Source organism: Camellia sinensis, chromosome 5 (genome assembly GCF_055761805.1).
Source record: "Camellia sinensis isolate YWXY chromosome 5, ASM5576180v1, whole genome shotgun sequence".
In the NCBI taxonomy this organism is placed as follows: domain Eukaryota; kingdom Viridiplantae; phylum Streptophyta; class Magnoliopsida; order Ericales; family Theaceae; genus Camellia; species Camellia sinensis.
In genome coordinates this window covers 100,564,235-100,577,107 of record NC_138965.1, presented here as the reverse complement: position 1 = coordinate 100,577,107, position 12,873 = coordinate 100,564,235, and the positions used below count along the sequence as shown (strand labels likewise).

Genomic DNA, 12,873 nt, shown 5'->3' with positions numbered 1-12,873 from the left:
AACTTTGGTGATGACGGACACGTGGCCTTTGGCACCGAGTCAGGGTTTCCTAAATTCTCCCAAAATAAAATATTTAGGTGGCGAGTTTGTATCTGGTAAAGCAGTCCATGTTTGGCACTTCTTTTTCTAAAAATCTGTTTTCTCAAAATGATTTGGCAGATTTGGACTCTTTGGTTCAGATTAAGAACCGTGACACAAATAGAGTCCGAACTGTAGCGGTGAGGCCCACGGGCGCGCTACAGTGCTCAACACAGTTGGAACTTCACATTGGAGATTTGGTAGGTGAGTTATCATTTATTTTAGGGTTTTATGTACTTATCTCCATTGGCATGAAATGTATTTGAATGAATCTATTTCCTATTCGACACTGGATTTTCGAACCCTAAATTCGTTCGGCACTTGGTTTTCGGACAATATCATTTTGTACGGTTGGTGACTGTTGAACATGTTCGGATGCAAATTACCGAACATTTATAATATGTTCGGACAGATACTGTCGAACATGTTTTTTTTTTTTTTTTGTGAACATTAATGTAGGGAGACAATAATGTAAAAAAAACCTTATATTAAATGAACAAATTTAATAAAAAGCCTTGTAAAGCATTTACAATCGTTTGATTTGCTTCCATTAAATGAATAGATTTCTTGTTCTTAATAAGACTCCTATAATGATTTCGAGAAATTTTCAGGTTTCCATTAGTTAGTGAGTATGGCCTAAGAGCTAATTTGATTGCTTGTAAAAATGTATAATTACTTGCTCATGCTATTTAGTATTCCATTCCATATATATTCCTGTAAAAATAAAGTTAATTTCTTCTATTCAAATTATTAACAAAAATAGTCCAAAACAACATTCAAGGAACACCTACATAATGATCATTGGTAGGTACGTGGATCACTTGACTTGAATGCTATAATATACTTATAATATTCATGCTACCCGACAGAATGACCATTGCTAGAATAAATACTTGCAATAATCCTAAGAAATGACTGCTCATATTACCTTAAACTTGGATCACTTGCTTGTATACTAATTTTTGCATACAATTGAACTTAATGACATTAGCATATTACTCGCAACATTTAAAATGATGTGCTTCGCCTCACGACAAAGGTTCATTTTAGTGATTTGACAAAAGTCTCAAAACACACTTTTTGTTTGAAACTCCATTTCCCATTATAGTCATGACTCCATTTCTTGAAGTTGTGCCTTTTAAATGCTAGGGCAAACAAAACAACATGATTTTACTAGTGTAGGATATTAATCATCATTGAAACATGAAAGATATTGTACCTACAGGTTGCCTACAGCTGGAGATTAAAAAAAATTAAAAAGAAAAAAAAGAACGATATTGTGTTCCAAAATCACAATCAACAGTTCTGTATGATAAAGATAATATTCCTGACAAGAATCCTCAACATTTCTTCATCTTAAGCTCAATACCAATTAGAAGGTCAGCTCTCTTACAAGAAAGAAGGACAAATCTAATTCTTAAAACAAAACAACTAGAGAGATAAGAAGTACTAATACAAATCAAATCACTAGTAAAAGTTTCATTTTAACAGTCACAGGAACCCATATGTTCAATATAGTTGCCCAATAAGAAGCAAAATAGACAGAATGCAGCAGCCCCATGAGAATAAGTAAAGCATTGCAAACTCATTTTCCTAATTTGAATTTTGTACATACAAATGCGTACGTGGAATGATTACCAGACACAAAAAGAACAATTCAACTTCAGTACATTAAGTAACATTTAGATGGAACATATAATCCAAACAAAATGTTTGTTTCAGACCATGTTTCCCTCATCTTAGTTACTGTTTGGGCAATCAACTAACCCTTCAATCAAGCATATATTGTATGGATTACACCAATCTGAAAACATCATGTACTGTTTGTAATAGTGTTACGTATGTTAACTTTATTGTTTTCTATTTCATTTTCAGAAAATGGATGACCATTCCTGTTTTCCACCCACTGCCTCAGAGAGACGACATCGTGCATTAACTAATACTAGTCATGGCCGAGGTCGAGGTCAAGGTCGAGATCAGGGTCGGGGTAGAGGTCGAGATGATGATATTGTGTTGGAGGAAGCAGCTCAAATCTTGGAAGATGATGTGATTGATAATGGTTTAGGGGATGATGATGGTGTTACTGGTGTAGATCAGGCTGAGGAGGTACTCACTGGTCTGTTCCTTGGGGGCCATTAGATCCATCAATACTGAAGAGCTTCAAGGCACATATTGCAGCAGCTATATGGGAGCAAAAGGTAGTATATTTTTTTATCCATGTTTGTTTCATTTAATTATTTATTGAACAAAATTATTTATGTAAATTATTACTTACCTTGTAGGAGAGGAATCCCTTAAGGTGTTATAAGCATGCATCCAAGATTCTTGAGTGGCGGTGGTGGTCAAGAACTGACAATAGAAGGTTTAGAGACATTGTGCAGTTGTCAGGCCTATCTTCTTTAGTCCATTGCACATATTGGTTTGTGAATAAGATTGTCATATTTGCATTTGTTGAGCGATGGCAACCAGAGACAAATACTTTCCATTTGACAGTTGGTGAGATAACAATGACATTGGATGATGTGGGTACCATCTTGGGGATCCCTATCACAGGTAGATCAGTTAGTGCTGCAACTTTAACAGATCAACAAGCACATGCACTTGTGATAGATGCCTTGGGAGTTGATGATGCTGAAGCAACTGAGGAGCTATCATTTGCTACGGGACAATCAGTGAAGCGAGAATGGTTATGAAGCAAATTTAGTGGTTGCAAAGATTCAGACACCGAGGAATCCATAGCTTGTGCCGCCAGAGTGTATTTGCTATTTTTATTGGGATGTACACTGTTTAGCGATAAGAGTGGGACGAGAGTTCCTGTTGTGTACTTGCAGTTGTTGATGGATTTGTCTGATATTCATACATATGCTTGGGGTGCAGTTGTATTGGCATATTTATACCGACAGTTGGGATTTGCCACGAGATCAGCTGTTTGACAAATGGCTGGTTACATAACATTGTTGGAGGCATGGATTTATGAGCATTTCCGGCCATTTAGACCTTACCAAAACATGGAATATACTGTATAATTGCCTCACGTGCATCGATGGACTCCTCGTCGAGAAGCTGGCTCAACAATATCACACCTACAGGCGTTATGGGAGGAGCTTGACAGATTGGCATTTGATGAGTTATACCAATTAATATTAGTTTAATTAAGTTTTCTCATTACATGTCACTCATCAAGATTTCATTTGTGTTTCTCTCTTAGGTTACTTAGGATCCATATCGACATTGTCGTCAATATCACCCCTGTCATGAGATCACATTCTATACTGGCTGTTTGAAGTGTTTGGTTATAGTTGAACCCTATCATCCTGAAAGGGTTCTTAGACAGTTTGGTAGGGTTCAAACCATCCCACCTGCGCCACTCGACCCTGTTCGTGCTGTTAGAGGTGTCACAGTAGGCCGATATAGAGTGATGTATCAGTATCTTGATCAGATATATGAGAGTTGGGATAATCATGTTTTATCTGCTCGGAGGAGGAGTACCCCAGTCAGACGTCCAGCTGATTGTGTTGATGGTTACATGCAGTGGTATATAACCATCACACACTTATATATCCAGAACCCCACACATCGGTCTGGTTTTGACCCACGTGCACAGGATAGTCGATCTGACATGCAGGATGCTGAGGTATGACAATATTGCTCACAGATTGTTTACATTTTTTTTTGAAGATGGCACGTGTTAATTGCAATTGTATTTGTTCTTGATGTAGTGTATTGATCACGCACTACGGATTGCCCATCCTATCATCGAGGCGGGCCATAATGCTAGTGTTCGTGAGCCAGATAGGTTATATGAGGCCATTGAGAGGGTGACACGTGTTCTTCAAGGTCAACAAATTGATGAGGCTGGACCTAGTTCTATTCCACTTCGAACATACAATCGTAGGAGAATAGTAGATGATAGGTAGTTGGTTATGTGGTAATCCTGGTTTGTTATTTTGTAATGGAAAAGAAGTACTCTTTTGATGATTTTGTTGGTTTGTAATGAACAAGAATTACTCTACCAATATTTTGTAATGAACAAGTATTCATGGTTTGTATTTTTGGTAATGAAGAGGAAGTATTATGCCATTGCGTTTGATACACAGCAATGAACAAGTAGTACCATGTGCATTAAATTAACTCAAAGTTTAATCGAACTCAACTATTTAATTGTTAATCATTACAAAGATGTATCGGTAACTTTTTGAATTGCGTAACTACAACTCAACTCAACTCACATACATCATTACTCATCAAGGTTAATACAATCAAATGTCTCTCTAGTAGTTACCCCTGAATGAACAACTTGTTTAAAATGCTCAATTCGGCAACTATATGCAGTATCCCATCCAGCCGCACAAGAATGATGAAACTTGCACCAATTGGTAGCTATCAGTGGAACTGGATGACCCGGTAACATGAACACCTACATTGACAAAGCTTTAAGTATGAAAGCGATGCAGTACAAAATGATAAATGTATTACACAGACTATAATGCTATACCTGGATAAAATGATTCCCATTAACAAACCCAATAGCAATCTCACGCCGTTGAACTTGTGATATTGACATTGATCGTAGGGGGAGGAATGTAAGGCATTATTGTGTAGATAGGTGGTACAATACCACATTATAACAAGATGCAATAAGATGACCCATGTCAGGCATAGTCATCGAACGGTGATAACCTAGATTGGGCTCAAAGTATGATAGAATATGGGTCAGTTTTTCAATCCTGTCATGTGAACCATATAGATGAGTGTAATGGTCTATGTGTGTGTGCAATTCCTGTAGGAGATCACGCCTGACTTGACCTCATTCAGCCTCTGTAAACCCCATCAACCCAACAATGGCTCTAAACCCACAATTGCCATTGGCATCTACATCCTTGATAAGATGTATGTACGGCTTCAATCTAACTGGGAGGGCATCAACATATGAATAAGTCGTATTTATATGAGTCCGATATACCTATTCAACAGGGAAAGCATCAACACATGAACAACAAAACACGTAATTTATCATAAACAAAAATGTAAGTAAAAAATGATTACATGTACCTTCTCTTTGGTAGGCCCTTTTCTATGTACTTTGACAGAATCTTGTATGGGGATATGGGTGCCCATAGGTGAGTGGCTATCATGTCTAGACTGAACCAGCTCAAATTCACATGGGTCTCGATGCGTAGATACATCTATCTTCTTATGTCCCTTACCTCGAGGGTTGGGCTTAACATCCTGCTCAATCAGAAAACTACTTTGCGGATCTACAATCTCTCCTAACTTATGAAGAATTTCCAACTGCATAGTGTAATCAGATGTATTGAATCGCTTAACTTTGGTTGACAACTCAATTCCACTTTATCATTCTTCAACTTTTGTACTACCTCAAGAGTCCTCCAGTGTGGGTTAATGCTATCAAGTGGTATTCGACAACCCTGCCGGATGTAATCCGCAATCTCATGGGCACACGGTAACCCATGTGTTCGTCGAACAACACATCCACATACTGAAGCACCAATGCCAACATCATTCGTTTGCTTACTCTCCGCTAAGACATGATCTAATGCAGTAATAAAGATATTGCCTCGGAGCTCTCTAAAATGGGATGGTTTGAACTGGTGTTGTACAACGGTTAAACTCTTCTCAAACGATGCCTTAATATCAATATGCTGCAACTCAAGCAAACTATGGATCTTGGTCCAAGAACACTCAAAATTTACTTGGTTAGAACCAAGTTGCCGTTTCAGTTTTGCATGTGCACTTTCAGCCCTGTGTACAATGGAAACAATTAACATAATTAAGTTTAAATAATCAAAATCATAATGCCTAATAGTGTAAGGTAGACAAATATATATTACCTGTTGGTTGTAACATTCCCGAAGTGCATGCAACTATTTGTCCATACGGCAAAAAACTTATCCTTATATGGAATTAATCAACTTTGTGACACATATTGCACTGCCTCAGGATATGTATGAAAATCCGCAAGTAGCCTAGCAAGGTGTTCATTGTATTCAAGCTCAGTTGACGAGAGTACTAAGAAGTTCCATAAAGAGATAAACTTGTCCCATTCCTCCTTACTCTTACACATTTTCTTGCATTTCGCTAGTACATTTCTACTAATATGCCATCGGCATAATAAATGTCAAGATGTAGAAACTACCCCGTCAATAGCATTCATCAAAGCAAGCTCCCTGTCCATGACAATCACCTCAGGAATAGCAACGTCATCCAAGAGACTACGCAATGTAGTTAACACCCAAACGTAGTAATCAATCCGCTCAAATTGGAGATATGCAAAGGTTACGGAGAATGACATATCAGTGGATGTCATACCAACTATCTCAAGAAGAGGAAGACGATATCGATTTGTCTTATATGTGTAGTCCATGATCAACACCTTTGAAAATGAACGGAGCAAATCTAAACTGACAGGATGTGCCCAAAACAAGTCTGTGACAATCATCGTGTTGTCGTCACACCTATGCCGCTTAATGTTATGCTTTTCTAACTAACCCAACAAATGTTGCATTTGTGATCTCCCAGCTTTCTCAATAACATTATTCCTATGACGTACATTGTAAATGGTTTTCATAGTGGTTACATTCAAAGCATCATTTCATTTCAATGTAACCAAAATCTCTTTTGGTTTGACCATACTTTTGGACATATCCACTAATAATGATGTTTCCTCCTAGGATAATTTCCCTGCAAATGAATGTCCTTCAAAATGTTTAGCAGGAGCATGGTTATGCATTCCACATGCTACAGCTACCATCCAATCATCATCAGCCATCAACTTACGAGCCCTCAACTCAAAGGGAGACCCACATTTCTTTGTACCGTTATCTTCACAATTTTTTTGTTTGAATCATCTCCTTTTAATTTCTTATGAGCTCTGTATTGACCACTTCTCTCACAGGCAAGATATATCCTTGGTGTCCTATGACCACCACCATAGTCCGATGTCTCGATGACAATCACAAACCCATTTTTCCTTCCAACGTCCCGTACCCAACCGAGCAATTCTTCTTTGCTCTTGAAAACTTACAAGTCAAATTCAACAAAGTCATTAAATATTCGAAAAGAAAAAAAAATATTAATTTTCGACATGAGACTACCTTATTAGTAATAAATTGACTCGTGTAGTCAACAAGGCCCCCATATCCAACATTACTGCATTCCATCGATGCACAGTTTTGAAAAAAAAAAAATTATAATTGTTCGGCAATACAGAGTTGAATTAAATGAAATTATTCGATTTTTTAACCGAATATATGAATTATGTTCGACTCTTATCAACTGATTATTTTTAAAATGTTCGACCGTAGTAATTCGAACAAGTGCAACTTGTTCGGTTGTAGTTAGTCGAATAAATGCAACTTGTTCGATTGTGATTAGTCGAACAAATATAAATTGTTCGATTGTAATAAGTCGAACAATGATCACTTGTTCTCTATAATTATTTAATTTAAAGTTAAAATTATAATAAAAAATAAATTAATTAATAATTTGTCTTTGCAGAGAACGTGGTGGATAAATAGAGCCTCCCCTTATCACTACCAAAACATTTAGCTAAACAAAATTGAGATTTGAATTTACTGTCTGAATGACCAATAATAAAGTGGATATTACTCATTGTAATTATTTTTTTTTGAATTACCCTGATTTTGTGATTTTCCGAAAGGAAAACAGCCACAGTGATTCTCTCTCTCTTCCTCTCTCCCAATGGCTCGCGAGTCTTCAAAATTTCTGGAGCTTTACGGTAAACTAGTTCAAACCTATATTGGTATATACATATATGTGATTCTTTATGTATATATTTGTATATATATATATATATATGGATGGGTAGTGACTTTGATGAGTTTGAAATGGTTTTTGCTAGGTTATGATTTGCTTCTGGGATCGATTGCTGCGTTTTACGTGTTTATGGTACCCTACACTAAGGTTGAAGAAAGCTTCAATGTTCAGGTACTTTCATTTTCTGATCAATTTTGTTTCTCTTTAACTTTCCTGTGTTTTCTCGGTAACCAAACGGAGCTTCTTTATCTGTTAGATTAGGTACAGGAGGGTATATAACAATTAAAGCTGGGAGTGTAAGTAATTGGATAATTGGAATCCAATTTTTGACAATTAACCTAATTGTTTCATGTTTTAGGCAATGCACGATATTTTATATCATCGGCATCACTTGGAGAATGTGAGTTTATCTCTGTTTGGTCAAATCTTTTCATGTGCTATTTTGGATTGAATTGGAAGTGATATTAGACCTAATTCTCTGGTTTTTGATATTTGTTTCCAATATCAGTATGATCATTTGGACTTCCCTGGAGTTGTTCCTCGCACATTCATTGGTAAGTTTGAGCTTTTTGTTATGTTGGGACTTCTTTTTTTTTTTTTTAAATAAAAAAATATGATGTTAATGCATTCTTTTGTAATAGTTTGATTAAGCATTACACGTGAGACGCTCTAGAATAAAGATTTTAATGCATGCCCATCAAATTATATCGATGTGAAGAATGATCTGGTGTGCATATCCATGTTGTTTATCTGATACTAGCGCATTCTTTTGTCATGGTTTGATTAAGATTTACATGGAGAGTTTATAGAATAAAGAAATAAAGATTGCACATGTGCCCATCAAATTATTTATAAGAAAATTGTAGTGACAAAAGTAAGGGAGTCTCTTATGAAAGGACAAACATAAAACCCTATAAGGTCTTGTAATATTGGAATAAACCTAAGCTACGACAAGTGACCTTTAGTGTGTACTGAACTCACTACAATTGGTCATGTTTTATTAGTATTTGGCATTGAGCCCTTTGGTGGTTTGTTTGTTTGTTTGTTTTTTTTTTTTTTTGTGTGTGTGTGTGTGTAAAATAAAATTACTTTGCTTATCAAATAAAAAAGTTAAAGATGGGTGTTCTTTTTTTTTTCCTCCCTTCTTTGGGGAGTAGGGGTGGGGGTGGACGTTGGTTCAGTTTACGTTTTCCATTAGTGGAATTGAAAAGTTGTACTTCAAGCTCTATTTTTTTTTTGATAAATAAAAGGAAATAATAAGTATTGTACTTCAAGCTCCACGAGCACTCTCTAAGTTTTGTTGCTTGTAATATTATTTCATTTGCGTGCCGTTATCAACCATTCTTGTATCCATGTTGTCTTTTTAGTATTCTATTTGACTATGGCCTAATAGGAGTAACATGGTGTACAAATTACAATGCAATGTTCCAATAAGGATGAAGTTTAGTTGATTTATTGAATATGATGCAAATATTGAGTGAAGTTGATTTTACTGATTAAAATGGACTGTTTTAACAGGGATAAAGTCACTTCACTCTGAGTAATGTCTTTTTTGTAGGTGCTGCACTTGTATCAATCTTGGCATCTCCCATTGTGTCAGCAATGAGTTTGCTACACTTTCCAAAGATTTTTAGTCTTTTTGCAGGTTAGTTTAGTAGATGCTTGCCATTTGCCTACCAGTGATTATTTCAAGTGCTGTATCATGTGGTCTGCTCTGCTGAACATAAAGTGTGCTTAGTATGATTATATGACGATACCTTTCATCTATGTTGTGTGGTCTGCTGAACATAATACTCATTGTCTTCATTTTTAGATAGAACTTTTTTGTTTGCTTGCTGTAATATGAGTTTCAGTGTATTTAATAGAAAGCTACGAGTATAAATCATGTAGACTTGAGCCTGAGAACTGCTAGTCTAACGGTGTTGCATGGTTGCTTCCATTTGTGGTGCAGTTTCTTCAAAGTAATACAATAGGCTTAAAATTAACAAAAATATTTAATGTACCTTTTCTTTAATTAGAATTGAAAAGATTAAGTTTGTGACACGGAAAAGAAGAGCTCATAAGGACATTTGCTTAAGGTTTAACTTTCTTCCTTGCTGTTAGCCTGTTATAAAGATGTTGCAATCTAAAAACCGGAGCTTCTATTAATTGAATGAACTGATTAATGTGAGTACTGAGTATGTACGCAAGAAAATAATGGGTTTGTGTTCACAACCAAACTAGAATCTTGAGAAAAATAAAAGCATGGAACATGTGATTGTGATTTGGTACTGTGTATATATATATATTTTCTTCAAAATATGCTCTATTTTTCAAAAAATACTGCGTATAAGCCTGATAAATGTCAGCCTTATGCTGTTGCAAGGTTGCTTCCATTTATGGTTTAGTTTCTTCGGAGTATTTCAAAAGGATTTTTGTCATTGACTGAAACCTCAGGAATAACCTCTTCGCATGTAGGGGTAAGTGATGCGGAATATAAGAAGCTCAAAGAAGACTAAATTTAAAGAAGCGGCAATATTTGGAAATTCGAATGGTTTCAAAGAGAAATCGATAGGAACCATACATAATCATGTTTCTAATATTATTATAGTTTTATTTTATGATTATTTTTATGTTTCTAGGATGTTTAGGTGAGGGGTATTTTGGTAATTTTATATTTGCCTACATGGGCTGAAGGTGTCACCCATGGGTCGTCTTGTGAGTCAAGTTATTTAATTAGTCTTTGTTTTTGTTTCTTATTTAGTCTTAAATTAGTTTTGGAAGTTAAAAGATATTTTGGTAGTTCCCTTTTTTAGTTCTAGTGGGTTTAGGAAGTCTCCTAGTCCTATATAAAGTCATGTAATGCTTATAATTTAATGGAGTTGATATTTTATAAAAAGTTAAAGAGCTTTGAAGCTTCTTTTTGGATTGTGTGATGCAATCAAATCCTAGGTGTGATACCTATGGAATCTAGGTATGATGCCTAGACCTAGCTTCTTCTTCTTCTTCTCCTTTCTTCTTCTTTTATGTTTCAATTTGCTATTCTTGGATTACTATTTACGGCCCTCTAAAAGTGCATTTTTGATCCTCAAAAATCCATCCAATCACCCTCAAATCAACCCTAATCCCTTCCCCTGCATATTAGCCTTCAATTTACTCTTGAAACCATAAATTACACACTGTTTAGGCTATCAAATAACCTATGTTTTGAAAATCCAGCGCCTGTTCCTATTCATCCTGCATCAGTAAGTCTGCGTACATGTACCCTCCCTAGACCTGACAATGTCCGAATCATTGTGTACTGGGACTTTAGAATTAAAGAGATAAAGTTTTTGACCTAGAAAAAGAGTTTGTAAATACATTTGCTTAATCATTTAGCTTTCTTCCTTCCTGTTATAAATATGTTGCCATCTAAAAAGTTGAGCTCCTATTAAGTGAATGAATCAATTAATGTGAGTTAACCAAGAAAATAATGAGTTAGTAATGCTCACAACAAACTTAGAATCTTGAGAAAATATAAGCATTCGACATTTGATTAAGATTTGGTACTACCAAACCATGCCAAGCCGACAATCAATTGATTAACGCACATTTAGTGACATTTTTTTTTTCTATTTTGAAAAATGGAAACAAAAATATATTTGGGATCTATTTTCATATCGAAAAATGGAAATAATTTTTAATATTAGGAATTAAGAAAATGGTGTTTTCACTTATTTTCAAGATAAGTTTTCATTTCTTTCTTCATTTGCTCTACCTTCGGTCACCCCTTCCTCTGACTACCCACCACCTCTAGCCACTTTCTAACCACCTTCACCCTTTATCTGACCACCGTTCCATTTCCATTAGTCACAAACCCAAATAAACAATAGAAGTGAAATGGAAAAAGAAAGAAGTTAAGTTCTAGAAAAAAAAAAAAAAAAACTCCGTTTTTTAATGATCTAATTTTCTTGGAAGAGAAAGAAGTGTGATAAAGATGAATCTCGGTAGAAAAGATCGAATATTCCATCAATTTAGGGTTTTTGACGGAACTCCTAAAATCAAATAAATTGGGAGGAAAAATTTATTAATTCCCTCTCTAAGAAGGGTGGGGTCCTTGGTTGATTTTTATCTTTCTTTTATTCCTTCCTTAGATTATTAGTGTTAGGACATGCAATTTGAATGAAATAGATATTTCAAATTCAAATTTGATGAGAAATGAAGAAGAAAAAAAAAAAAAAAGGATCCCCTGGGGAATGAAATCCTGCCCTTCCCTCTGTCTCACCTTGCACAGAAAGGAGAGTTGAATTAATGTATTTATTGGATCCATCGGGATTGAAGGGGCTTGAACCTGCAACTTCTGCCTTGACAGAGCGGTGCTCTGACCAATTGAACTACAATCCCAGGGAAATAAGGGATATAGCAAAAAATTGGATTCTTTTTTATTCCTTCGTATCAGTATTTCTGAAGGACAAGGGATTATACCATCTCATGGTAGATTGGAAAATTATTGGGCCGAGCAGGATTTGAACCAGCGTAGACATGTTGCCAACGATTTATAGTCCGTTCCCATTAACCGCTCGGGCATCAACCCAGGAAGAATCCTTTTTAGGCTTGTTTTTCTTTTTATATATTTTGAAAGGAAAATGCTATTCCACCAGAATTTTTGCACAAGAATTATGTGACAGTGTCAATTGTGTAATTAAAGACATCTTAATGGGCTCTTTGGTCTAAAGTGATAGACTCAAAACCTAGCCAAGTCATTATGTATAAGGTTTTTTTTTTATTTATTTTTTTATTTTTTAATGGATGTTTTGTTTGTATAGCACCTTCATTTTGAAAACATTTGTGTACCTATGTTACATGGAGTCTGCTAAATTTGTGAAGTATTCGTGTTAGCTCAATGGTTAGGTTGCTCCATTGTGACTTGAGCATCTTGGGTTCAAACCAAGGAAACAACCTCTCCTCATGCCAGGCGAAGGTTCCATATATGTGACTCTCTCTAGACCTTGTGTCAGACACTCTATACTTGAGTAAGGA

At 35.7% G+C, this 12,873-nt stretch overlaps 2 protein-coding genes across 14 annotated transcripts in view; one reads left to right on the top strand and one right to left on the bottom strand.

Annotated features, from left to right (window-relative positions):
- Positions 1-4,885: 4,885 nt before the first annotated feature.
- LOC114276448 (uncharacterized) lies at positions 4,886-7,259 on the bottom strand. Its single transcript, XM_082871923.1, has 7 exons — positions 7,194-7,259; positions 6,916-7,110; positions 6,236-6,472; positions 5,931-5,992; positions 5,457-5,841; positions 5,131-5,370; positions 4,886-5,041 (listed from the first exon to the last, which is right to left on the bottom strand). The coding sequence occupies exons 1-7, from the start codon at positions 7,257-7,259 to the stop codon at positions 4,886-4,888; spliced, it is 1,341 nt and encodes a 446-aa protein (XP_082728049.1).
- A 377-nt stretch (positions 7,260-7,636) lies between these two features.
- Positions 7,637-12,873, top strand: part of ALG12 (homolog of asparagine-linked glycosylation 12) — a 40,203-nt gene continuing 34,966 nt past the window's right edge. For all 13 annotated transcript variants that reach the window (XR_014329891.1, XR_014329896.1, XR_014329893.1 and 10 more), the window contains exons 1-5: positions 7,637-7,837; positions 7,961-8,046; positions 8,234-8,275; positions 8,384-8,429; positions 9,434-9,520. Coding sequence is in view for 4 of the 13 variants with exons in the window: in XM_082869394.1 (XP_082725520.1) it covers positions 7,801-7,837; positions 7,961-8,046; positions 8,234-8,275; positions 8,384-8,429; positions 9,434-9,520 (298 nt within the window). In the remaining 9 variants the exon portion in view is untranslated. The remainder of the gene's footprint in view (positions 7,838-7,960; positions 8,047-8,233; positions 8,276-8,383; positions 8,430-9,433; positions 9,521-12,873) is intronic.

Bases quoted from the DNA above. Each gene is read 5' to 3' on its own strand.
- LOC114276448 (XM_082871923.1), bottom strand. From the start codon at position 7,259: ATGGAATGCAGTAATGTTGGATATGGGGGCCTTGTTGACTACACGAGT. The intron at 6,473-6,915 runs GTACAAAGAAAT...TCATTTTCAAAG, and splicing joins AAAAAATTGTGAAGATAACG to GTGTTGATCATGGACTACAC. The intron at 5,842-5,930 runs GTAATATATATT...CATTGTACACAG, and splicing joins GGGAATGTTACAACCAACAG to GGCTGAAAGTGCACATGCAA.